The sequence below is a fragment of the Quercus suber genome, unplaced genomic scaffold (genome assembly GCF_002906115.3).
Source record: "Quercus suber isolate HL8 unplaced genomic scaffold, Cork oak 2.0 scaffold_24, whole genome shotgun sequence".
Lineage (NCBI taxonomy): Eukaryota > Viridiplantae > Streptophyta > Magnoliopsida > Fagales > Fagaceae > Quercus > Quercus suber.
In genome coordinates, this window is record NW_027069489.1 from 636,149 (window position 1) to 663,407 (window position 27,259).

General features: G+C 37.2%; 4 protein-coding genes across 4 annotated transcripts; 1 reads left to right on the top strand and 3 right to left on the bottom strand.

The window, feature by feature from the left end:
- Positions 1-4,918: 4,918 nt before the first annotated feature.
- LOC136064667 (uncharacterized) lies at positions 4,919-20,059 on the bottom strand. Its single transcript, XM_065766668.1, has 6 exons — positions 19,924-20,059; positions 18,367-18,757; positions 16,730-16,866; positions 16,281-16,457; positions 9,327-9,717; positions 4,919-5,909 (listed from the first exon to the last, which is right to left on the bottom strand). Exons 1-6 carry the CDS (start codon positions 20,057-20,059, stop codon positions 5,762-5,764), a joined length of 1,380 nt encoding a protein of 459 aa, XP_065622740.1. The 3' UTR covers positions 4,919-5,761.
- Positions 9,666-12,889, bottom strand: LOC136064416 (putative pentatricopeptide repeat-containing protein At5g37570). Its single transcript, XM_065766132.1, has 2 exons — positions 10,884-12,889; positions 9,666-9,779 (listed from the first exon to the last, which is right to left on the bottom strand). Exon 1 carries the CDS (start codon positions 12,877-12,879, stop codon positions 11,128-11,130), a length of 1,752 nt encoding a protein of 583 aa, XP_065622204.1. The 5' UTR covers positions 12,880-12,889; the 3' UTR covers positions 9,666-9,779; positions 10,884-11,127.
- On the bottom strand, positions 18,510-22,013 carry LOC112019785 (putative pentatricopeptide repeat-containing protein At5g37570). Its single transcript, XM_065766142.1, has 2 exons — positions 19,924-22,013; positions 18,510-18,819 (listed from the first exon to the last, which is right to left on the bottom strand). The coding sequence occupies exon 1, from the start codon at positions 21,917-21,919 to the stop codon at positions 20,168-20,170; it is 1,752 nt and encodes a 583-aa protein (XP_065622214.1). The 5' UTR covers positions 21,920-22,013; the 3' UTR covers positions 18,510-18,819; positions 19,924-20,167.
- Positions 22,014-26,492: 4,479 nt separating this feature from the next.
- LOC136064669 (uncharacterized) lies at positions 26,493-27,044 on the top strand. The gene has a single exon (XM_065766679.1). The coding sequence runs from the start codon at positions 26,493-26,495 to the stop codon at positions 27,042-27,044; it is 552 nt and encodes a 183-aa protein (XP_065622751.1).
- The last annotated feature ends 215 nt before the right edge of the window (positions 27,045-27,259 follow it).

Sequence of the window (27,259 nt, forward strand, 5' to 3'; positions counted from 1 at the left end):
ATATATATATATATATATATTTTTTTTTTTGGTTATTTTGCTTTTTTTTATTCTTTTTTCCTTTTAGCTAATTAAGTGAATGAAGGAATATAATAAACATATTCTCCATCATTTACTTGTTATTCGACATGAAAACATAGCAAAAATTTTGAGAAATAGATATATCAATATATTAAATCCTCAACTATTCTTTTAATAACATATAAAATAATTTTAAGATGACATAAGCATGCTATGAAATTGGAATATAATAAAATAAAGGAAAAAATGCAAAACTAACTCCCTAACTTTCACATTTTTTCATTTCAGTCTTTTAACTTTCAGTTTTGTCAATTCAGTCCTCTAACTTTCATTTTTTGTCAATGTAGGATTCCGTTAGAACTCAGTTAGGGACTATCGTTAATTGAGCCAAAACGACGTCGTTTTGGCTTTTTTTTTTTTTTTTTAAATAAATTTTGGAATTAAAAAAAAAAAAAAAAAAAAAACCGATTCAAAACTCCATCACCAAACTCCAGTGACAGTGGATAATATTAGGGAAAAAAAAAAAAAAAAGACAAATCAAGATTTCTTTTAAACAATTGCACTTATACTAGAAGAAAGCCTTAAACGTTTTTAATTTTCCAACCCACAATATAAATCCTTAAATACTCCAACAGAAACCCATCTATTCATTTGAATCGTTCATCTGGGTTTTTGATGTTGCTCTCTTTGTCTTGCAAAGATCAGTCATTCTCTCTTGCATAGATCAGGCCCCTCTCTTGCATGGAGGATAGTGGTGGGCGATGGTTTGGGTTTTTGACATTGCTCTCTCTGTCTTGCAAAGATCGGTGGATATGGCCACCGTTGCATGATATTGTTCATCTGGGTTTGCCAACATTTGACCGAGTTCCTTCTCCTCCCCCATAAATTCATAAGCGTTTGCCTTAGTTTCTTGATTTTAATTTTTTTTTGCATTTTGGTTTTGATTTCTTTCTGGGTTTTGTGCTAGATTTTTCTCTAATCCGTTTTGATTTCAAGGGAAGTTTTTTTATTTTATTATTATTATTATTATTATTATTATATATTTTTCTTATTTTTTTAATTCCGAATTAAAGTAAAAATAAAAATGCAAAACAGAGTAGGAGTTTTAACGGCAGTTAGTAACGGAATCCTGCATTGACAAAAATTGAAAGTTAGAGGACTGAATTGACAAAATTAAAAGTTAGAGGACTGAAATGAAAAAAAATGTGAAAGTTAGAAGGTCAGTTTTGCATTTTTGCCTAAAATAAATAACTTAATACGTGCACACACACATATATATCCATTAATCTTTCATTCAAATATGTAATATGCTTTGTATGTACTTCTATTTACATTTGTTTTCTTTTTTGGTTTCCCAAGGTATCCCTAAGTTTTTATCTCATGATTAATCTTTCGAGGCACTGTCGAGCACCAAGGCGGGGAACTCTCCCAAGAAAGTTTGCTACATTCACAGGGGCTCAAAACCGAGACCACTTGCTTAAACAACCAGAGCCTCTTCCACTCAAGCCAACCTTCGTTTTTCCTTTTTCATGTCAAAATTTTTAAACGGTTTTTAAAACCTTAAACTGAATGAAATGCATTGGTATTTAAGATTAAAGAGATTTAGTTCTTTTTATTTTTCTATCAAATATAAATCAATTATTCAATCAATAAGATAAGGAATTTCTTTTATTCATGGTTTTTCCGTATTTTTTCTTAAACTAAAATAAATGGCAACTCCAAATATAAAACCCTCGATTTAGGAGGACTTCATTAGTCAAACCACCGTATTGAGAGACAATGACTAGGTCTTTTTCCTTTCACATGAGTTTGGTCTAATAAAGCAAATGAGTTGAGGTTTCTCACTGGTGCTATCGGTATGCAATTCAATGACAATTTGAGGCTAGCTCATCAATGTTGAGAGCTGAGACTGGCTCGACTTGAGCTGGGCCTTGTGGGTTGGGTTTGTGACGTGGAGTTCATGGCTAAATGGGTCTACTGACTTGGGCATATTGTCTTGTGGATTAATTTGGTATATGTGGGTCAAATGAGATGGATTCTTTGGATTAGGTTGTGAGATCTGGTGGTTCCTGAGACTTCAACAAGTCTTGGTGGTAATGGGTCCGGCAGATTGTGAAAGACTTTAATATTTTTGTGAAAAATAGATTGAGTTCTTTTTTTTTTTTTTTTTTTTTTTTTGTATAATCAAAATAGGATTGAGTTATGAGATTGGAAAAAATTTTATTTTATGTCACACCAAAGAAAATGATAATTTTATAACAAAGCAAAACAGAGTCAAGCCAAAAAATATTATGAGAAAAAGTTTTGTCAATTTAATCCTTAAAGAACCAAGGTCCAAGATGTACTTGGAGAAAAACAAATTTTGCTCTAGAGGAGCCGAATTGCTGCAAAAAGTAATATCTAAATATTTAAGGAAAACTTCAACTAGATGAGTATGTATACTTCTTAGTTTTAATATTTTATCAAACGATTTTTCATTTATGAAAGATGATCGAAGGGGCAATCATTAAATTAAGAAATTCTTAATATATTCGGTAAAAAATAATATAATACCACATCCATAAAACATTAGTTTAGATATTTCAGGCACAAAGCCACCTGCAAAGCTATAGAGATAGCCCAAAACTCTCCTGAACTTGTAATATTTAAATTTGAACCAAAAACTATATTGCATTTGTGAACAATGAAAATATATACTGCATTTGTGAACAATGAAAGAGTACAAAATGATTGAAAAATTCGTTCAATGTGAGACAAAATGTCATTCACAATTTATAAATATATTTTCAATGCAACTGTTCAGGTACATAATTAACATAAAACCTAGCCATCTTTGATCATTTTCTTCAAAAATGCAATAGACATTCATTTCAGGTGTGCTATATCCATTTTATCCGGTAAGGTCACAAAAACAACACTACTGGTTGGTTGCCTCCATTTTATCTAGGGGTGTCAATGTTTGACCCAACCCGCGAACACAACACGAACCCGACACGAATTTTTTCGAGTTAGGGTTGGGCCTTAATGGGTTTGGGTCATAAACAGGTCGACCCGAAAGCGACACGATAAGAAACATATCATAAGTGGGTCAACCCGCATAACCCGCAATAGACACGTTTGACACGCCAATTTATTTGGGTCAAACCCGAAATGACCCGCTTAACACAACTCGTTTAACTCGTATAACAAATAAATATTTATTTTATTTTAGATTTGTCAAATACCTTTTATATCCAACATATATTTTAAATTTAAAAAGAAAAGTGAGTAATTACAAAAATTTACAAAGGACATAATTGAAAATTGAAATTTTACAAACCCTAAATCTTGAAACCCTACAAACTCTAAACCTCCAAACCTTCTTATAAATATCTAATTTTTTTATTATTTTACCCGTACTATTCTTCTCACGCCAATTCTCAGACTCAAGTGGAAACTCTCAAGCCGGTTATCTCTCTTTCTCTCTAGTGTGTTTTTTTTTTCTAAAAAAAAAAAAAAAAAAAAAAAAAAAAAAAAAAAAAAAAAAAAAGCTAATAAATTTTCATGAAGTGTGAGTGAGGTTAGGTGAAATTCCTCGGTGGTTAAGTTTAAGGGATATAATTTTGATTAACCTTCCAGTACTCCTTAACATTTAGTACTTTATCTTTGCAGCAGCTCTGGACGAACCCTCCTAGCTGAACAAAAACGACGCTCCAAAGGCACATGCAGGTAAAGAAGCACCAGATCATGGATTTCGAAAACGTCACGCGAGGTCATTGAGTGCCCCCCTGTATTTTGACCAAGGTACAGCCCAAAATGAGAGGATGGAAATAGACCCTACTTTCGTGCCTCCAAGACTATGACTAGCCCAAGGCTTCGCCATTTTATTAAGGTACACTTCTTTCATGCCTGAGTTCCTAACTATATATATGGACCCATTTATACATGGATTGGACTGACCTCTTTCTTTTCCTTTTCAGTCTTTCGGTGCTTATGTGGCTGATCCTAAATCCTCTGCTGAACTTCAAGCCAAACAAACGAATTCCGGGCCTGAAACATCCTTGGAACAAAGGCTGGAGGAGCAATGTCTTGAATTCGAGGCCAGGTTCAAAGCTCTGGAAGTCGAGTTAGTGATGACCGCACCACTGACAAGACGGAAGAAGAAGTTTTCCGGGCCAGTCGAGGGAGGGGAAGACCAGATTGAACCACACCGTGTCAAGCAAACCTAGTACTGACAAGAAGAAATAGAATGTTTTCCCCTTCACTATATTTCTTTGGTTATCTATCTTTGTGGGGGAGTCATGTTTGAGCTCTCACTTTCTCTAAAGTAACTAGTTACTAACCTGTGCAGTACACGAAATAGTTTAACAAAAGTTATATACATATACATATATACACTAGTCGCTAATCCGTGCAAAACACGGTAAAATTACTAGAAATGAAATTTAAAGAAGCATTGGATTATAAAGTGATGTTATTTATGAGTTCAAAATATTTACCAACTCAACTATTTTCTTTAATATAAAAATTGTTGTACCAGTAAGATTGCTTATTTAATTTAATTTGAACCTTCGGTTGTATGTTTATGGGAGCATATTAACTGCAATTGGCGATTAGAAAATCTAAAGCCAACTCAGAATCCAACTCATTGAAACCAAAGTCATCTCGCCTTATTTGTGTAACTAAACAATCTCATCCTGTCATAGATTAGACACAGTCCAACACAGTCCTCCGTCATTGACTCCACAGCTCCTTCATCTAGCCACCCTCACTCCTCTACTAGATTTGATGCCAGCAGCCATTTGCTGGAAAGCACGGACATGTCATTTTGCCTGCCGTGTTCTGATAGAAACTAAGAAAAGAAGAGAATAGAGTAGTGAACTAGGCCTCCTAGAGAGAGATAAGAGAAGAGAGAGAATGACTGAATAAGGAAGTGTATTTGCTTAACTTTCTAAATGAATCATTACAGTGAATACATAATTCTTCTTATACTACTCACAATTAACTTACAGTTATGATGCTATGCTAACTAATTGATTCTTCTTATCTACAGTTATAACTAACTTACTAAAAGACAAGCCAGCTCATCACTAACCAACCAACTTCCAACTGACAGTGACAGCTATAACCATAACTCCTATCATTCCCTTCCCCTTAAGAGAGACCTTGTCCCCAAGGTCAAAATTCAATTTCACTTCACTGCTGCACCTCACACTGCTTCACTTCACTGCTGCACCTTACATTGCTGTACATTTACACTGATACACATTGCACCTTCACTTCTGCACCTGTACTGCTGTACATTTAACTGCTGCTAACTGCTGTCCAACTGAACTGCACAATCCATGAATCAGTTACATTACCATAACTCTGCACCCAAAACTACCAAAACTCTTTCAATTAGCTTCTTCCCACCCCATCAAAGGACCTTGCCCACAAGGTGGGGAAATTGGTGTTGAAGTGCATACAATGATTCCCAACTAGCAGCATCTACAGACTGACCATGCCATTGAACAAGGACCTCAGTGATGGTCCTAGTTCTCAATTGTTTGGACCTAGTATGTAGAACAGCAATAGGCTCAGGGTTAAACAAACCCTCAGCATCAACAAGAGGTAAGGTAGGAATAGGAATCACTTCATCACCCAATTTTAGCTTCAAGTAGGAAATATGGAAAACTAGGTGAATCAGGCAATCATCGGGTAAGAAGAGCTAGTAGGCCACCTGGCCAATCCTCTGAAGAATCTGGAAAGGACCATAATATTAACATGTACCCAACACTACATCACAGCCTCCCAAGGCCAACACGTCTAAGTCCATCTTGAAGTAATTGCCCTGTATCTTCAAGGAAACTGCATGACAAGACCCTTGTGTTCTCAAGATTGATCCATTAGCTACCTTTACTTCAAAACTATCCTCAGTAGACAAAAGAAGAAAAATACGTGTTAATAACAAGAAAACATTTATAAACAATAAAAGATTTATAATTAGGATAAAAACATGTTAATATCAAGTATACTAGCACAATACTAATTACTAACTCACTCCAACTCCCTAACTTCAAGCAAAAAGCAGCACATCACTCATCATCATCTAACACAATGGTGCTTGGATCCACATCCATAAGCATTGGGCAAGCTGATGCAATTTCCACAATCCCATCAAAAACAAAACACATGTCATCTTCCTATTGGAAATTAAAGTCTAATTCTCCAAACATATTTGGAGCCCAAGTCTGTACTTTTCAAAAAAATAAGTGCTAACTCCTTTAGACCAAAATTCTATTTTACATATTATGCCAAAATTAAATAATATCTCTATCAATGGAATAATGGATAAGAACAAAAACTTAATTCGATCAAGAAGTGTGTGCAACTAATTAAAAAGAGAAAGGGATAAGGAAAGCGAAAGCGCTAAAATATGCAAATGAAGCAATGCAACTAAAGAAAGAGATGTACCTTGTCATTAAACAATAAAAGAAAATCATACAGAAACGACAAAGAAAATACTTTCAAGCTAATTTTAAATGGAAGCATATTTCTTCAAATTTCGATAAAATTGTCTCATTTTCTTCAATTGATTGAAGTCGGAGTCAGCAGTTGAAAACGTATAGGTCATTGAACACAAACCCAAATCAAACCCACTACTGACTATTGAGTCAGATCCCAGATCTGGCCAGCCCAAACCTAAGTTGGTGGAGCGGTGGTGTTGTGTTTCTAGTCCATTTAGGTGAGATATTTTCTCTCTCTGAAACATTTAAGATGTTCCACACCACACAACATTGTTCCTGTCTTAAGTCATCACCAACATTTTCATTATTAGCATTGAAGAAATCAAAGGTTTAAGGATGACAAGTGCATTTTACATGGACCCCACACCCTTTTACGAACGTCGGAAGACTTCCACCTCCATCAGGAGAATCTAAATTACACACAACCTCAACGTGATTCGGTTTAGATGGATTTGAGTCATTCAATTGCTTTTGCAATTCCCAATGAGATTTCGAAAATAGCCACAGATGATCACAAACTTCTTTGCGAGGAAAAACATTGATGCTTTTTTTGCAGCCATTGATTTTAAGGTAAACTTGACAAACAAATCCACCTCTCTGTGCCTCCGGTCCAAAAGCAATACAGAAAGCAAATTTTGGAAATCTTGGACCAACCCAAAATGATATGGAATGTCCAACACTATGATGGTTGAACCACTTTGGAATATCAATTCTAGGTAGAATAAATTTACAATCAATGTCCTCATCTTCAGATATAGAGCGTTTAGCTTCAGATGCAAACTCATCAAAGAGTAGGGAAGAGAGAACAAACCGATGTGATAATCGGTTTGATGACTCTGAATCAACTGATATGTCGCTTCTTGTGCCTTGAAAAATTTTAACGGTGAAATCCCTAGAATTTCTTGAGCCTGCTTACAATTAGCAAATAGAAGAAACTGCAATTTAGCATCGTAACGAATTTGATTTAGGTAATGAAATTTTTTATTTATAACTTTAAGAGAGAGAGAGAGAGCTGGCTTAATAAGCTGATTAGTGACTGTGAATTCAGGGATTTACAGTTCGTTGCATACACTGTTCTTAATGGATTGTGGAAGCCTTGGAATTTTACGAAGTTGCATGCAATTTTTTATTCCAAGTCTTCTTAATCTAGCAAATCTACTAATGCTTTCAGGGATCATACGAATATTGGTTTCATCTAGATATAGATATTTCAATTCGGGAAAGTAATCAGGCATCATTAAAAGATCTAACTCAGTTAGATTTTCACAGTTGTTGAGATTCAGATATTCCAACTTTAGAAACCCATATTCAGACAAGCTACCAAAAGAATGGTATGTCAGACTTCTACCAATCTTCAATTTGGTACAGTGGGAAATCTCTAAAACACTAAGATGTTGCAATTTATAGATGCTATCTGGAAGATCCATAAGGCTTTGACAATAACTTAGGTCTAACTTCTCAAGCCTAGTGAGATACCCAATTGATGAAGGCAACCCTTTAATACCAGTCCTTGACAATACTGGGAAAATACTGGGAAACTTCTCGAGCATAAGCAATCACGGAGATCAAAATATCGAAGAGATCTTAGCATAAGGCTTCTTGGAAGAGTTTTAAGCTTTTCACAACCTTCGAGGATCCAGATTTCAAGCTTATCAAGAGATACCAATTCATCAACCACAACTAAATTTTTACACTTAGAAAGGTCCAATACCTCTAAGTTTGGGGTGCACAGGGCAGGAAATTCCATAATGGATTAACAGGATCCACACTTATTATATTTCAAATTTTCTAATGGGATCCCCTGTATAAGGAAAAAAGTCAAAATTTATCTTAAACTTTAAAATAAAATTTAATGAAATTGTAATTCATAAATACTACTAATCATACCTGCCTGAATGGCTCCTCTAATGCAATGCAACTATATGGCACGTTGAGTTCAACAAGTAGTTGAGGACAAAAAGTGGATGGCAAAGGAAAAGAATAATCAGGCCAATCTAGCAACGTTAACCCACTGGGGAGATATTTCCTTATTTGCAATGTACAAATACAATGCGCGAGGCCCCAACTACGACAGGAATCTATTACAACTTGGCATTTAGGTACAAATAAGTGCATGCGTTTTAATTTAACTTTCAATATCTCTTTAGTAATTGTTTGGATATATTCAGATTCAGGCTCGCTGCCTATCACAGAGAAAAATAAACATTAAGAGTTAAACTAGCTGGAAACAAAAATACAAAGATGAACTAAATTCAAGTTTCCTAGTTGTGTGTTTGCAACTAACATATTATTAATTAAAGTAAATGGCATTTAAGCCTTAGATTTGAGAGCTATCTCTTTTTTTTTTTACTTTTTTTTTTTTTTGGAGGGGGCTAAGAAATTAGTTTAAGCTTTTAGCAAGTAGTCACGTGAACACTTTGGTTAGTTGAGGAAACAAACTATTTGCTAACCAACTTTTGATACTTTTGTTTTTTGTTTCGTTTTGATGAATTAACCCACTTCTGATACTTGAACTTAACTTTGAAGAATCTAGTTCCCTGTTTTGTATTTGGTCTGGAAGGAGAATTTCTGCTTGGCTTCGGTTTTGATAGTTTAGTATAAGCCTATTGTATAGGTTTCTCATTTGAACAATTTGTTGTTTGTTTCTTAGGCTCCCTTTTTCCTAAGAATCTGGGCGTAACTGTGTTTATGTTGTTCAGTGAGTTGATCAGATTTATCATATAATTAATAATAATAATAATTATTATTATTATTATTATTGTTATTATTATTATTATTATTATTAATCATAATCATAAAAGCAGAAGTAATACATACCCATCTTTGTAAGTCAATCCAAACAAATTCGCAACATCAACTAGAGCTGCCCTCCACTTCAGAACCTTTTCCTTGAAGTTTCTTTCGTGCTCAGCCAGTGCTAACCCATACTTCCCCGATTGTTTACGTACCTTTGATGGGTCCACTTTGTAAAAGACAGGTAGAACCTTCTGGCCTTTCTTAAGACACTCGACAAGTTCATCCAAGCACCAAGTGGAATTTGCATAGTTTTCAGAGAATACAACAACTAAGGACCTAGACGATTCAATGGCTCCAAGAAGTCTGGGTGAAATTTCTTCTCCCCTTTCAAGCTCAGCATCATCTTTGAATGTTGGACAAAGCCTGATATAAATGGTTTGTAAAAGAATGGCGGGTATCTTCACCTCTATAGCTCAGGAAGACATCATATTTCCAACAGGGAGTGGAAGAAGAAGATGAGGCTCTTTCGCTGGTCTGCAAAGCCATCAGAATCTATGACTATAAGCAGAAGAGAAGACAGAGACAATCAACGGTGTGATTAAATAGGAATTTTTAAGATATGAGTAAATGCATGCAGATTTTTTTGTCTTTTTGGGCCAAAGAGCAATTTGAGGTGTGAAGCTCTCTGCTTATGCCCTCGCTAACACAGATTCGCCTATCAAGTTCTAACTGCTAAGGAATTTGCTAATTCCAATTTAGCAAAATCAGAACCTATCTGACCACGTTTGATTGGGAAATTATCTTCACTAAATATGTTCAAATTAGAATCGAATTAGAGATTTGGGATTCGAGGATCAGCGTAAAATGACTTGGGTGGTCTTGGTGTCATACTAACCAGGAGATGTTTTGTTCAATTACCCTTAAACCTAAATTCGGCAAGTAAATGCTTTTATGACAATTTGCATAGTTTTACAGTTCTCTTTCATCATTCTTCTCTTGCTCAGCCTTCCCTTGGGTGTTATAAACAGTCAATGGCAGATGATGAGATAAGAGTTCTTGATTTGAACTCCACAGTGGGAGAAGTGGCAGAGAGCTACATATTGATGGTGGTCTCTGATTTTTATGCTGTGAATGCTAATTATTGAACTAGACTGAGTCTTTTTACCAGGGATTTCAAGGATTATGTTGTTGGCGTGGCATGTACAGGTAACTATAATTCTCACACACATCCTAAAAGGCTAAAAGTACAGATTTTTTATATTTTGGTAAAACTAAAACTGGTAATTATCTCTTTTGGAATGGGAAAGGCATCAAAAATACATATGCATACATGCACAAAGAAGACTAATGTTCCAAGTAAAAAGAGTTTGTTAAATCAAATTATGTGAACAAAAGAATGTAAAGGAATACAAAAATAATAATAATAAGATTAGTAGAAGTAGTAAAAGATGACATGTCAACTAAGTAATTAACAAAAAATGACATCAAACATTATATATATATGTGTGTGTGTACAAAAATTGAAACGTAACATTTACTGTTGCTACCCTTCTTTTAAGCTACATTAGTGTCGCATGTCATCATTTCTTTAAAAAACATGTATATAAAAGATGTTGATAATTTCTAAAAGATGTTTACACTGCAACTTCTCCCAGTGACCACGGGAGAGGAGGATTTCAGTTTTTTTTGGGCAGAAAACTGCTGCTGCAATTCTTTGTGGTTGGGATAACAAGACTCTGAAATCAATCAGCCCTTGCACTTCCTTTTTCTTCATTTAATTGATGGAAAGGCTCTTCCAATAGGATCAGCACTTCACCAATGTGGCAGCCTCAAAATCATGGTATTGATGAATTATGAATCAGTCATATGACGGAACTCATTCTCATGAATTAATGCAACTATGACCAGTAATTTTCCTAACTCCTCTTTCCTTCATCTTCTCCCTCACAAGAGAAACATCTGACCACCGATCTGCTGCCGCATAGATGTTGGACAAAGACACATAATTACCAGCATTATGTGGCTCAAGCTCAAGAAGGCGAGCAGCAATAACCTCCCCTAATTCAATATTACAATGCAGCTTACAGGCCCCAAGAAGTGCACCCCAAGCACCAGCATGTGGCTCCACGGGCATTGAGTTTAGAAGCTCATAAGCTGCTTTCAATCTTCCTACCCTGCTAAGAAGATCAACCATACAAGCATAATGATCAGGAGAAGGAACTAAAGAGTATTCATATTTCATCCTTTCAAAATAGTGCCAACCCTCTTCAACAAATCCGGCATGACTACATGCTGACAAGATGACGGTGAAGGCCACCTCATCTGGAACCAGCCCTTCATTTAGCATCTTATTGAAAAGGTCAATAGCTTTGTTCCCATGCCCATGATACGATAACCCTTGTATCATGGAACAATACGAGATTAGGTCCTTTTTGGGCATCTCTTCAAACAACTTCGTTGCTCGCTCCATGTTTCCACACTTGGCATTCATGTCAACAAGAGCTGCAGCTACATGAGGTTGTTGAATATCCATTGTGTTCCGGCTCACATAAGAATCAACCCATTTAGCCAATTCCAAATTACCAATTTGAGAACAAGCAGACATCAAGCTCACCATAACAAACTCATCAGGCTTTACATCCCTTGAATCCATTTCAAGGAAAACTTTCACCGCTTCGTTAGGCTGACCATTTTGAGCATAACCCGATATCAATGCGGACCACAAAAAAATATCCCTTTGAGGCACCTTCTCAAACAAAAACCTTGCAGACGCCATATCACCTGCCTTTGCATACCCATCAATCATGGTAGTATATGAAACCACATTCCTCTCGGGCATTTCATCAAACATCCTCCTCGCACCCTTCAAGTCACCCAGTTTCACAAGGCCACAAATGATAGCATTCCAGGATGCCACATTCCTTTGTGGCATTTCATTGAACAACCTCTTTGCCTCTTCTAAATCCCCAACAGTTATATACCCAACAACCATAGCCGTCCACGAAACCACATTTCTGTCAGACATATCATCGAACAGCTTACGAGCACTAAAAATATGTTTACATTTCCCATAAAAGTCAATCAAACTAGTCTTAACAAAGAGATCACCTTCAACCCCGCACCTCAATGCCGACCCATGAAGGGCACTCCCTAAGCTAACCTCACACTGGGTGGAACACGCTTTAATGATCGACGGGTAGGTGTAGCTGTCAGGGACACCACCCTCTCTCTTCATGCGAACGAAGAGTGAAACAATGTGGATGAAATGAGAGTATTGAGAATAAACTCTAATGAGAGAGTTCCAGAGGAACGTACTGGGTCTTTGAACGCGGTTGAAGACGGAAGTGGAATAGGAAAGAGTTGAGAGGGAGAGGGAGATGAAAAGGGTGACGAGAAAATGGTCTTGCTCGAGGCCTTTACGGATGATGTGGGCGTGAAGTTGGTGGAGGTGGAGAGAGGTCTTGCAAGCTCTGAGGAGAGTTGGGATTGAATTTGAATTTGAATTTGAATTGAAGTAGGTGGTGGTGGTAGTAGAGGCAGTGGCTTTGGCTTTTGGAAGGCTAGTGCTATTGCTACTGACACCGGAGAAAGAGAAGCAACGGGTAGAGTATTGACATCGCCGGATAAAAGCCATTCACCTCTCCATTCAAAACCTATGCAAGAGCTTCTAGGCAAAGTATTAATTTGGAAAAGTCTTTAGCTTATTTTAGCAGTAATACTTCGGACATGCAGAAAGGCCAAATTTTGGAGATTCTGGGGGTGAAGGAGGTTGATTGATTTGAAACTTATCTTGGTCTACCAACTTTGATTGGGAGGGCCAAGTATCACACTTTCTCATTCTTGAAAGACAGAATATGGAAGAAGCTCCAAGGATGGAAGGGCATGTTGTTGTCTAGAGCTAGCAAAGAAATCCTTATCAAGGTTGTGGCACAGTCCATACCTACATACACTATGAGTGTATTTCAAATCCCTTTGAAATTATGTGATGAATTGGATGCATTGTGTGCAAAATTTTGGTGGGATCAAGTTGGCAATGAACGGAAAATTCATTGAAAGAGTTAGGATAAGCTAACTGCTAGGATAATCAATGCTTTGAAGGATCGGTGGCTTCCTAATTTCCTAACAAACAAAGTCCTAAATTCGGTCCAAGAAAATTGGGGTGAACTAATGGTGTCTGATCTGATCAATCTGGAGTTGACTATATGGAGATATGAGGACATTATGGCTATATTCCATAGGGAAGAAGCTGAAGCAATATGCCAAATTCCATTGAGCCAAAGAAATGTCTCAGATACTATATTTTGGCTGCATAATTCAAGGGGTGTATTCACTGTCAAGTCCGCTTATCATGTGGCTAGGAGGCTCTTAACTGATGAGAATCAGGTTGGAACATCTAGGGGTTATGCTACAAAAAATGTATGGGCTGCAATATGGAAGCTTCGGCTTCCAAACAAAATCGAAGTATTTGGATGGAGAGCTTGCCATGAGATTTTACCAATAGCAGCGAATCTAACCAGAAGAAGGATAATCAATGACAACAAATGCTCGATTTGAACAAGGGAAACGGAGTCAACCATTCATGCACTGTGGGATTGTGCAGCGGCTCAAGACATTTGGGCTGGAAGTGCTTAAAAACTGCAGAAGTGTAAGCATGGACAACTCGATATGATGCACTTGATGGATGAATTTATGGAGCGCTTGACCTTAAAAGAGTTAGAATTGTTCTGGACCCAAGCATGGTTGATAAGGAATCAGCGAAACAGCTTGCTGCATGAAGGAAAATTGAAGAGTTCGAATAGCTTGAATAAAAGAGCAGAGGAGTATGTTGAAGACTTCAAATGTGCCCAAACCCAACTGAATGTTCAGATGAGGCAACAACCAAGCGGAGATGTATGGCAACCACCACCACCAATGGCGTATAAACTTAATTTTGATGCAGCACTACTTTCGTATTCAGGCAGATCAAGATATGGTGCAATTATTCGAAATGAAAAAGGAAAGCTTATGGCTGCTATGACTACTAGTGGACTGAAGGTGCACACAAGTGATGAAGCTGAGTTGCTTGCCAAAGAGACATAGAATTTGCTGCAGATGCTGGATTTTCAAGGATTATAATTGAGGGTGACAACATCAATGTTATTCATGTCATCTCTTCTTCAGTGGAAAACACTTAACTATTTGGCAATGTTGTGGATGATATTCGTCATTTGTTGCAAGGATTGCAATGGTCTAGTGTTTGTTGTATTAGGAGGGGTGGGAATAGAGTAGCACATGCTTTGGCCCGATATGTTAGAAACACATTAGATGAGGATTTGTACTGGATGGAGGACTCTCCCCCACCAGCAATAGATGCTTTGTATCATGATATTTCATCTCCTTAATTGAATGAATATTCCCCTTTCAAAAAAAAAAAAAAGAAAAATATTTTACTTTAAAACAAACAGAGTGAAAAATGTAAAATATATAAATTTGGATGGAATCTTAATAATTTCATATTTAGTAAATTGTGATAAGACCAAACCAAATAGAGAAATGTTATGTCTACAACATTTTCATAATAAATCCTAAATGACACTTTGTTATAGGTTGTTATTGGTGAGGCAAAAAAATAATTTTAATCATAGATTCAAATTATAACCAATAATAACTAATCACCTATGATTTGTTGTGAAAATATTGTGAACGTAGCACTTTTCAACTAAATAAGGCAAATTATAATTTTTCCGAAGTAGAAGAAGACGGGGAAAAAATGACACCAAGAACTTGTCAAATCCAAAACCCAAAAATGTGCAAGACACTAAGGGTGCATTTGGATACCGCTTATTTTGCTAAAAACTGAAAACAATAAAAAAATAATTTTCTATTACTGTTTACACTAAAAAATACTGTTCATATGCCTTGATGCACTGTTTATGTCCCATGAACATGGCTGGTCCAAAAAAAAAGTGTNCCCATCAAAAACAAAACACATGTCATCTTCCTATTGGAAATTAAAGTCTAATTCTCCAAACATATTTGGAGCCCAAGTCTGTACTTTTCAAAAAAATAAGTGCTAACTCCTTTAGACCAAAATTCTATTTTACATATTATGCCAAAATTAAATAATATCTCTATCAATGGAATAATGGATAAGAACAAAAACTTAATTCGATCAAGAAGTGTGTGCAACTAATTAAAAAGAGAAAGGGATAAGGAAAGCGAAAGCGCTAAAATATGCAAATGAAGCAATGCAACTAAAGAAAGAGATGTACCTTGTCATTAAACAATAAAAGAAAATCATACAGAAACGACAAAGAAAATACTTTCAAGCTAATTTTAAATGGAAGCATATTTCTTCAAATTTCGATAAAATTGTCTCATTTTCTTCAATTGATTGAAGTCGGAGTCAGCAGTTGAAAACGTATAGGTCATTGAACACAAACCCAAATCAAACCCACTACTGACTATTGAGTCAGATCCCAGATCTGGCCAGCCCAAACCTAAGTTGGTGGAGCGGTGGTGTTGTGTTTCTAGTCCATTTAGGTGAGATATTTTCTCTCTCTGAAACATTTAAGATGTTCCACACCACACAACATTGTTCCTGTCTTAAGTCATCACCAACATTTTCATTATTAGCATTGAAGAAATCAAAGGTTTAAGGATGACAAGTGCATTTTACATGGACCCCACACCCTTTTACGAACGTCGGAAGACTTCCACCTCCATCAGGAGAATCTAAATTACACACAACCTCAACGTGATTCGGTTTAGATGGATTTGAGTCATTCAATTGCTTTTGCAATTCCCAATGAGATTTCGAAAATAGCCACAGATGATCACAAACTTCTTTGCGAGGAAAAACATTGATGCTTTTTTTGCAGCCATTGATTTTAAGGTAAACTTGACAAACAAATCCACCTCTCTGTGCCTCCGGTCCAAAAGCAATACAGAAAGCAAATTTTGGAAATCTTGGACCAACCCAAAATGATATGGAATGTCCAACACTATGATGGTTGAACCACTTTGGAATATCAATTCTAGGTAGAATAAATTTACAATCAATGTCCTCATCTTCAGATATAGAGCGTTTAGCTTCAGATGCAAACTCATCAAAGAGTAGGGAAGAGAGAACAAACCGATGTGATAATCGGTTTGATGACTCTGAATCAACTGATATGTCGCTTCTTGTGCCTTGAAAAATTTTAACGGTGAAATCCCTAGAATTTCTTGAGCCTGCTTACAATTAGCAAATAGAAGAAACTGCAATTTAGCATCGTAACGAATTTGATTTAGGTAATGAAATTTTTTATTTATAACTTTAAGAGAGAGAGAGAGAGCTGGCTTAATAAGCTGATTAGTGACTGTGAATTCAGGGATTTACAGTTCGTTGCATACACTGTTCTTAATGGATTGTGGAAGCCTTGGAATTTTACGAAGTTGCATGCAATTTTTTATTCCAAGTCTTCTTAATCTAGCAAATCTACTAATGCTTTCAGGGATCATACGAATATTGGTTTCATCTAGATATAGATATTTCAATTCGGGAAAGTAATCAGGCATCATTAAAAGATCTAACTCAGTTAGATTTTCACAGTTGTTGAGATTCAGATATTCCAACTTTAGAAACCCATATTCAGACAAGCTACCAAAAGAATGGTATGTCAGACTTCTACCAATCTTCAATTTGGTACAGTGGGAAATCTCTAAAACACTAAGATGTTGCAATTTATAGATGCTATCTGGAAGATCCATAAGGCTTTGACAATAACTTAGGTCTAACTTCTCAAGCCTAGTGAGATACCCAATTGATGAAGGCAACCCTTTAATACCAGTCCTTGACAATACTGGGAAAATACTGGGAAACTTCTCGAGCATAAGCAATCACGGAGATCAAAATATCGAAGAGATCTTAGCATAAGGCTTCTTGGAAGAGTTTTAAGCTTTTCACAACCTTCGAGGATCCAGATTTCAAGCTTATCAAGAGATACCAATTCATCAACCACAACTAAATTTTTACACTTAGAAAGGTCCAATACCTCTAAGTTTGGGGTGCACAGGGCAGGAAATTCCATAATGGATTAACAGGATCCACACTTATTATATTTCAAATTTTCTAATGGGATCCCCTGTATAAGGAAAAAAGTCAAAATTTATCTTAAACTTTAAAATAAAATTTAATGAAATTGTAATTCATAAATACTACTAATCATACCTGCCTGAATGGCTCCTCTAATGCAATGCAACTATATGGCACGTTGAGTTCAACAAGTAGTTGAGGACAAAAAGTGGATGGCAAAGGAAAAGAATAATCAGGCCAATCTAGCAACGTTAACCCACTGGGGAGATATTTCCTTATTTGCAATGTACAAATACAATGCGCGAGGCCCCAACTACGACAGGAATCTATTACAACTTGGCATTTAGGTACAAATAAGTGCATGCGTTTTAATTTAACTTTCAATATCTCTTTAGTAATTGTTTGGATATATTCAGATTCAGGCTCGCTGCCTATCACAGAGAAAAATAAACATTAAGAGTTAAACTAGCTGGAAACAAAAATACAAAGATGAACTAAATTCAAGTTTCCTAGTTGTGTGTTTGCAACTAACATATTATTAATTAAAGTAAATGGCATTTAAGCCTTAGATTTGAGAGCTATCTCTTTTTTTTTTTACTTTTTTTTTTTTTTGGAGGGGGCTAAGAAATTAGTTTAAGCTTTTAGCAAGTAGTCACGTGAACACTTTGGTTAGTTGAGGAAACAAACTATTTGCTAACCAACTTTTGATACTTTTGTTTTTTGTTTCGTTTTGATGAATTAACCCACTTCTGATACTTGAACTTAACTTTGAAGAATCTAGTTCCCTGTTTTGTATTTGGTCTGGAAGGAGAATTTCTGCTTGGCTTCGGTTTTGATAGTTTAGTATAAGCCTATTGTATAGGTTTCTCATTTGAACAATTTGTTGTTTGTTTCTTAGGCTCCCTTTTTCCTAAGAATCTGGGCGTAACTGTGTTTATGTTGTTCAGTGAGTTGATCAGATTTATCATATAATTAATAATAATAATAATTATTATTATTATTATTATTGTTATTATTATTATTATTATTATTAATCATAATCATAAAAGCAGAAGTAATACATACCCATCTTTGTAAGTCAATCCAAACAAATTCGCAACATCAACTAGAGCTGCCCTCCACTTCAGAACCTTTTCCTTGAAGTTTCTTTCGTGCTCAGCCAGTGCTAACCCATACTTCCCCGATTGTTTACGTACCTTTGATGGGTCCACTTTGTAAAAGACAGGTAGAACCTTCTGGCCTTTCTTAAGACACTCGACAAGTTCATCCAAGCACCAAGTGGAATTTGCATAGTTTTCAGAGAATACAACAACTAAGGACCTAGACGATTCAATGGCTCCAAGAAGTCTGGGTGAAATTTCTTCTCCCCTTTCAAGCTCAGCATCATCTTTGAATGTTGGACAAAGCCTGATATAAATGGTTTGTAAAAGAATGGCGGGTATCTTCACCTCTATAGCTCAGGAAGACATCATATTTCCAACAGGGAGTGGAAGAAGAAGATGAGGCTCTTTCGCTGGTCTGCAAAGCCATCAGAATCTATGACTATAAGCAGAAGAGAAGACAGAGACAATCAACGGTGTGATTAAATAGGAATTTTTAAGATATGAGTAAATGCATGCAGATTTTTTTGTCTTTTTGGGCCAAAGAGCAATTTGAGGTGTGAAGCTCTCTGCTTATGCCCTCGCTAACACAGATTCGCCTATCAAGTTCTAACTGCTAAGGAATTTGCTAATTCCAATTTAGCAAAATCAGAACCTATCTGACCACGTTTGATTGGGAAATTATCTTCACTAAATATGTTCAAATTAGAATCGAATTAGAGATTTGGGATTCGAGGATCAGCGTAAAATGACTTGGGTGGTCTTGGTGTCATACTAACCAGGAGATGTTTTGTTCAATTACCCTTAAACCTAAATTCGGCAAGTAAATGCTTTTATGACAATTTGCATAGTTTTACAGTTCTCTTTCATCATTCTTCTCTTGCTCAGCCTTCCCTTGGGTGTTATAAACAGTCAATGGCAGATGATGAGATAAGAGTTCTTGATTTGAACTCCACAGTGGGAGAAGTGGCAGAGAGCTACATATTGATGGTGGTCTCTGATTTTTATGCTGTGAATGCTAATTATTGAACTAGACTGAGTCTTTTTACCAGGGATTTCAAGGATTATGTTGTTGGCGTGGCATGTACAGGTAACTATAATTCTCACACACATCCTAAAAGGCTAAAAGTACAGATTTTTTATATTTTGGTAAAACTAAAACTGGTAATTATCTCTTTTGGAATGGGAAAGGCATCAAAAATACATATGCATACATGCACAAAGAAGACTAATGTTCCAAGTAAAAAGAGTTTGTTAAATCAAATTATGTGAACAAAAGAATGTAAAGGAATACAAAAATAATAATAATAAGATTAGTAGAAGTAGTAAAAGATGACATGTCAACTAAGTAATTAACAAAAAATGACATCAAACATTATATATATATGTGTGTGTGTACAAAAATTGAAACGTAACATTTACTGTTGCTACCCTTCTTTTAAGCTACATTAGTGTCGCATGTCATCATTTCTTTAAAAAACATGTATATAAAAGATGTTGATAATTTCTAAAAGATGTTTACACTGCAACTTCTCCCAGTGACCACGGGAGAGGAGGATTTCAGTTTTTTTTGGGCAGAAAACTGCTGCTGCAATTCTTTGTGGTTGGGATAACAAGACTCTGAAATCAATCAGCCCTTGCACTTCCTTTTTCTTCATTTAATTGATGGAAAGGCTCTTCCAATAGGATCAGCACTTCACCAATGTGGCAGCCTCAAAATCATGGTATTGATGAATTATGAATCAGTCATATGACGGAACTCATTCTCATGAATTAATGCAACTATGACCAGTAATTTTCCTAACTCCTCTTTCCTTCATCTTCTCCCTCACAAGAGAAACATCTGACCACCGATCTGCTGCCGCATAGATGTTGGACAAAGACACATAATTACCAGCATTATGTGGCTCAAGCTCAAGAAGGCGAGCAGCAATAACCTCCCCTAATTCAATATTACAATGCAGCTTACAGGCCCCAAGAAGTGCACCCCAAGCACCAGCATGTGGCTCCACGGGCATTGAGTTTAGAAGCTCATAAGCTGCTTTCAATCTTCCTACCCTGCTAAGAAGATCAACCATACAAGCATAATGATCAGGAGAAGGAACTAAAGAGTATTCATATTTCATCCTTTCAAAATAGTGCCAACCCTCTTCAACAAATCCGGCATGACTACATGCTGACAAGATGACGGTGAAGGCCACCTCATCTGGAACCAGCCCTTCATTTAGCATCTTATTGAAAAGGTCAATAGCTTTGTTCCCATGCCCATGATACGATAACCCTTGTATCATGGAACAATACGAGATTAGGTCCTTTTTGGGCATCTCTTCAAACAACTTCGTTGCTCGCTCCATGTTTCCACACTTGGCATTCATGTCAACAAGAGCTGCAGCTACATGAGGTTGTTGAATATCCATTGTGTTCCGGCTCACATAAGAATCAACCCATTTAGCCAATTCCAAATTACCAATTTGAGAACAAGCAGACATCAAGCTCACCATAACAAACTCATCAGGCTTTACATCCCTTGAATCCATTTCAAGGAAAACTTTCACCGCTTCGTTAGGCTGACCATTTTGAGCATAACCCGATATCAATGCGGACCACAAAAAAATATCCCTTTGAGGCACCTTCTCAAACAAAAACCTTGCAGACGCCATATCACCTGCCTTTGCATACCCATCAATCATGGTAGTATATGAAACCACATTCCTCTCGGGCATTTCATCAAACATCCTCCTCGCACCCTTCAAGTCACCCAGTTTCACAAGGCCACAAATGATAGCATTCCAGGATGCCACATTCCTTTGTGGCATTTCATTGAACAACCTCTTTGCCTCTTCTAAATCCCCAACAGTTATATACCCAACAACCATAGCCGTCCACGAAACCACATTTCTGTCAGACATATCATCGAACAGCTTACGAGCACTAAAAATATGTTTACATTTCCCATAAAAGTCAATCAAACTAGTCTTAACAAAGAGATCACCTTCAACCCCGCACCTCAATGCCGACCCATGAAGGGCACTCCCTAAGCTAACCTCACACTGGGTGGAACACGCTTTAATGATCGACGGGTAGGTGTAGCTGTCAGGGACACCACCCTCTCTCTTCATGCGAACGAAGAGTGAAACAATGTGGATGAAATGAGAGTATTGAGAATAAACTCTAATGAGAGAGTTCCAGAGGAACGTACTGGGTCTTTGAACGCGGTTGAAGACGGAAGTGGAATAGGAAAGAGTGGAGAGGGAGAGGGAGATGAAAAGGGTGACGAGAAAATGGTCTTGCTCGAGGCCTTTACGGATGATGTGGGCGTGAAGTTGGTGGAGGTGGAGAGAGGTCTTGCAAGCTCTGAGGAGAGTTGGGATTGAATTTGAATTTGAATTTGAATTGAAGTAGGTGGTGGTGGTAGTAGAGGCAGTGGCTTTGGCTTTTGGAAGGCTAGTGCTATTGCTACTGACACCGGAGAAAGAGAAGCAACGGGTAGAGTATTGACATCGCCGGATAAAAGCCATTCACCTCTCCATTCCCCTCTCTGCGTTCTCCGTCGCTGTCGTTCTCTCTCTTCCTTGCTTACTCTCTCTCTGACTTCTCTTGTTTTTATCTCTAGAAAGAAAAAAAAAAAATAAATATATATATATATATATATATACCAGCTTTAAATAAAGCATACATAGCAAAATCAAACACCCGTTTATTAGTTTTTTTAAATTAAGTATATATATATATATATACACACACAAACTAGACCATCTTTTATTTTTTATTTTGAGTTTAGTGAAATAATGTTTAAAATTGAAATAGAGATAGTGTCTTAATTTTAAGATATTTTTGTACTTGATAAAATTTGAAAGTTTAAACTTAGGAACTTTTTTAAAAATAGTAAATTACTTTTTTAACATGGTTGTGTTTTTTTTTTTTTTTAATATCAAAAAAAAAGTTTGTGTTTTTAAATTTAGAATTATTTAACTAAAAAAATATGGTTATTTTTTATTTTGGGTTTAGTGAAATACAGAGTAATGTTTAAAAAGTAAGATAGAGATAGTGTTATAATTTTTAGGATATTTTTGTGTGTTAGAGATTTTTTTTTTTTCTTTCTTTTTGAGAGGAAAGATCGGGAACTTTTATTAAAAAATTCTAGCTAAATTAGCTTGGATAACATTAAGAAATTGTGGTGAAATATCATCTATCCATACAATAAAGTCTGAGATATATACAGCATACCTGGCAAGACTGTGAACAACCTTATTACCTTCTTAACTTGAGAGTAATGCTTTAATCAGAGTTACCATAGATATTGCTTTTTCAAAATCACGAACAAACTTTGCCAATAAAGCCTTCTCTACGTCAAACCCTTTTACTTTACCTTGAAATAGTTCCTAGAAGTTAAGTAGACATTAAACATAAGTTATTCCCAATTAAAAAAATTAAAAATAAGTAATTATACTTAAATGGCGGCCAACACAATTCAAAGAATACCACATCAATGATTATGTTTGTTCAACATTAAAACAATGCTAGAATGGAGGGGCATAAAGCATTTGAACCAAAATAGATAGAAGAATAAAAGTAATCACCAACCTTATTAGATCTTAGAACATTTATCAGTCCACCAGTGAGCTTCTGATCAATGGCCATGTGATAAGGAGAGAACCTTGTAGCCTCCTCCAAGTCAAATGGATTGTCTATGCACGTGGCAGCTGTAAGCAATGTATTCTCTCCAGCTTCTGCCAAGTACTTTGTCAACATGTTTGCACCATATTCCCAACCAACGGCCATCAATGTAGTCCATGGCCTTGCCTTATTGATGAACTGTGTAGCTGTGGAGATATCATCGCTTCAGCAGCTGTAAATAACCTACAGAAAATAAAATAGTAAAGAAGCTCCTACTATCAACACATTCAAAAGAAACCTGAATTAGACAATTCTCCTGTCCATGAACCTGAGCATGCGATTGATTAAAATTTACCATGAAAACAACTACTTTGAAGTAAAAGCGGCAAGGTTTCCTCCCATGCCCACACACCAAATTTTTTTTAAAAAAAGGTCAGTCCTAATCCACCCCACACATCTGGAATGCGATCTCTCATTGGTTGATGTGGTGCATTTGGTGGGAAAGCAATGCTAAAAGCTTTTAGGGGGTGTGAAAGGACATTTTTTTAGATTTGAAATTGCAGTTTTTAAAAATCTTGTTTGAATGGATGATGCGTCAGGGTTATTTTCTTCTTCCATCTTACTAGATTTTAATGATCATTGTAACTTTAGAGTTGAATTGTGGCACCAACAAGATCCTTGTAACTCAACTGACACTTTCTAACGTTTCCAACTAAAACATCCACGGTTCAAATCTCCACTCCCCAAACTATCAAATTATCAAAACTTTTATAGGGATTAATCGTGGGTGTACTCCACGCGTGCTTGTTTTATAACCCAACTCTCAGCTCAATAATTCAAACCCATCGTGCCATTTCAAGGTAACCAATCACTCTAGAAGCTTACCACAGTAAAGGACAGTGCAATTTTCAAATAGATTTTACAATCACATAATTACATGCTATTATTAAACCATCACTGATATAACTCCGGCATTAACACCAACATATAATAAATACATAAATACTATACCAAAGTTGAACAGAATTCAAACACTTTAATCAGTACTTACGGTGCCGCCGTGGTGAGAGGTGAACCGGCACAACTCCTCAGGGGGGGGGGGGGGCTGAAATGCAAAATGTCCAAACTTGGACGTGATCCAAACGCTCACTAAACAAATGGTTGGCTTGCTAAAAAACACAAAGGCACCTTAACTTTGAAGTAGCTCAAATGTGCAATAAATGTAAAAGGATCCTCTTATATTCAAATGAATATATTAAAATAAAATATTATAAATTAAAAAATATATTTGAATTTCATGTTATTTAAATTTTAAATAATATAAAATTATGGTAGATATCATTAAGAAAAATATATTTTATGTGAAATGATTGAACACAAATTAACATTTGTGATTATAGTTTGAAATAAAAATGTCAAGATTTTTGTAAGAACCGATATCTCTGGATGTTTCTAAAAAAATGTTCAAGATTCATATTTTCCCTTCCTTAATTATCAAAACTTGTGAAGTACTCGATTTAAGCAAAATAAAATTAGAAGACTGCGATGAATTTTAGTCGGGTACGATAATTTGAGTTGAAAGTGACGTTGGTAAGGTGACAAAAAGTTGCGCTCTCTATGAAGCCACGAATGCTCTCTATAGAGGAAGAAGCAGAGTTGGCTCGGAGCAACAAGAAGGTCAAGGATGGTCATCATGCTGAGTTCAGTGAGGGTCTCAGAGAGAAGTTCTCTCCGTCAGAGCATCAATAGCAAGACTCCTCCACCGGAGTCTCTTTCAAGGACAAGTTAGTGGGCGTAATACCAGAAGCGTATGTAAAAGCCTTTGAGTTTGATAACCTCATGGATGAGGATGAGGAGTCTGACGATGATAGTGAAACAGGGATAGGCAAACTTCGGGAAGGATGGGTTTCAGTCCAGCTGACGAAGGAAACTAAGCAACGCCTTAGGGGTACTTGGTCAAAGGCCATTATTGTTAAGCTTGTTGGAAGAACAGTTAGTCTCTCTTACATACGTACCAAACTGACCCACCTGTGGAGGCCGACGGGTAGGATGGACTGTGTGGATCTTGGGTATGGGTTTTTTCTGGTCAAGTTCTTCTCCAAGGAAGATCTGGAAGCCGTGTTAATGGGGGGTCCATGGTTTATAGGAGGTCACTTCCTCTCCATTAGGCCATGAGAACCATTCTTTAAACCGTCGACGATGAATTTCTCTCTTATCGCAGTCTGGGTTCGTCTCTGCGAGCTCCCTTTTGAGCTGTATGAGACTGAGGTGCTTAAACAGATTGGCGAATCAGTTGGTAAGGTCCTTAGGATTGATTCTCACACAGCTGTAGAGGCCCGTGGCAAGTATGCGAGATTATGCATTCAGATTGATATTAATAAACCTTTGGTGAACACAATCCTTATCGGTCGTTTTGAACAACCAGTGAGCTATGAGGGTCTTCACAACCTATGTTTTTCATGTGGTAGACTAGGACACAGAGTGGAAGCTTGTCCTTTCACCATTCGAAAGAGAGAAGAGCAGACGGGCTCACCGAAGGAAACGCAGGCTGGTAGAGACGACGTCCCACACGAAGAGCATGCATCCCAGCAGGTTCCGTCCGGTGATGCCACACCTGTTGTGTGTGAGGTAGCAGAGACGGAGGGAGCGTACGGACCGTGGATGGTAGTGAAGAGGAGGTTCAATGGTCGCAAGGGGACAAAATCCAGCCTCGGTACGGAAGGTACTGCCATACCTGTCCAAAATTTCGCGCCTCGCCCACCTCTTAAAATCTCGGAACAGATGGGCACGTCACCAAGTGGTCCTGTGTTCACTCAGAGCACGTCTCGTGTTGGTACTAAGAATGGATACGGGGACCACGTGAGAAAGGGTGAAGTGGGCTGGTCGTCCAAGGCCCAAGGTCTGAGGGAGACTTCTTCCATGAACCATGTGAGTAGTTCTAAAATGGGCCCTTTGAAGAGAAATCTGATTCCTAGTGAGTCTTCTGAGCCTGGCCTATCAGCCCAACCTCATATTCGAACCCCCTCATCTGTTAAAGGCAAAAATCCCTAGCCAGGAGCATTCATTCTAAGTCTGACCTGAAGTCAGCTGCTACCCATCAATGGAAGCTTTCCTCTATTTTTCTTAATACTCTTTCTACCGCCAATGCTTCTCCTATTTCTGCTGTGCTTAGCCACTCCGCCGAATCTTCTTTTGAGTTTGGGGCATCAGCTAAGAGTGGGCCTCCTCAGCAAGATAGGAGCATTGTTGCCCACTGTCCCAGTGATCGGCAACTTGACCCAAATAGCAGTAATGGGCAGCAATCTTTTAACTGTGTGGGTAATGGAGCGGAGTTTATTGGAGTTCAAGTTGATCCTGTCTCTAGAGAAGGTTCCGAATGTGAGGATGTGGGAGATGAGTGTATGGCTTCGGAGGAAGGGGATGGAGCCCCTCCTACCGTTTGATCTTTTTTCTCCTCTTTCCCCTCCCCTCGTTATGAATATTCTAATTTGGAATAGTAGGGGGGCTTTGAAGCCTTCCTTTCAGAGCTACATTCATGAGTTAACTCGAAGGTATGACCCAGCCGTTCTTGTTGTTATGGAAACTAAATTGGGGGGTAGTAGAGCCAAAGAAGTCACGGATAAGCTACCGTTTGATGAGGCTATCCATACTGATACAATTGGGCTTTCTGGTGGTCTTTGGCTTTTGTGGAATGATGATATTGTGGAAGTTGAAGCACTTGCAAAAACAGAGCAAGAGATCCATGTAGAAGTAAAGGTACGTGCCTCTAATCTCTCCTGGATTTTGTCTGCTGTTTATGCTAGTCCTAGGACTGAGGAAAGAAGTATTTTATGGAGTAATCTTTCTAAGGTTGCTGAATTGCATAATAAACCGTGGATTATGGCGGGTGATTTCAATGAACCGTTGATTGATGAGGATAAATTTGGAGGCAGGGGAGTTAGCATTAACTGGTCTCTAGCCTTTAAAGAGTGTTTAGATTGGTGTAGCATGGTGGACATGGGCTTTTCTGGTCCAAGGTTTACCTGAACAAACAAGAGAGACATTAACAATCTCATTTTGGAAAGGATTGATAGATTTTTCATGAACCCAGAATGGTGTGTTCTCTACCCTGATGCTAAAGTTACTCATCTTCCCCGTTGTCATTCTGATCACTGTCTGGTTCTCATGGAAGCCCTTCCTCCCAAAGCAATGAATCTCAATAGGCCTTTCAAATTCCAAGAATTCTGGCTGTCAGATTTGTC

Coding starts and splice junctions, on each gene's coding strand:
- LOC136064416 (XM_065766132.1), bottom strand. CDS start 12,879: ATGGCTTTTATCCGGCGATGTCAATACTCTACCCGTTGCTTCTCTTTC.
- LOC136064667 (XM_065766668.1), bottom strand. CDS start 20,059: ATGAAGAAAAAGGAAGTGCAAGGGCTGATTGATTTCAGAGTCTTGTTA. Junction 18,758..19,923: donor TCACTGGGAGAAGTTGCAGT/GTAAACATCTTT, acceptor TGTCTTCCTGAG/CTATAGAGGTGAAGATACCC. Junction 5,910..9,326: donor GGATTGACTTACAAAGATGG/GTATGTATTACT, acceptor TACTGAGGATAG/TTTTGAAGTAAAGGTAGCTA.
- LOC112019785 (XM_065766142.1), bottom strand. CDS start 21,919: ATGGCTTTTATCCGGCGATGTCAATACTCTACCCGTTGCTTCTCTTTC.
- LOC136064669 (XM_065766679.1), top strand. CDS start 26,493: ATGAATATTCTAATTTGGAATAGTAGGGGGGCTTTGAAGCCTTCCTTT.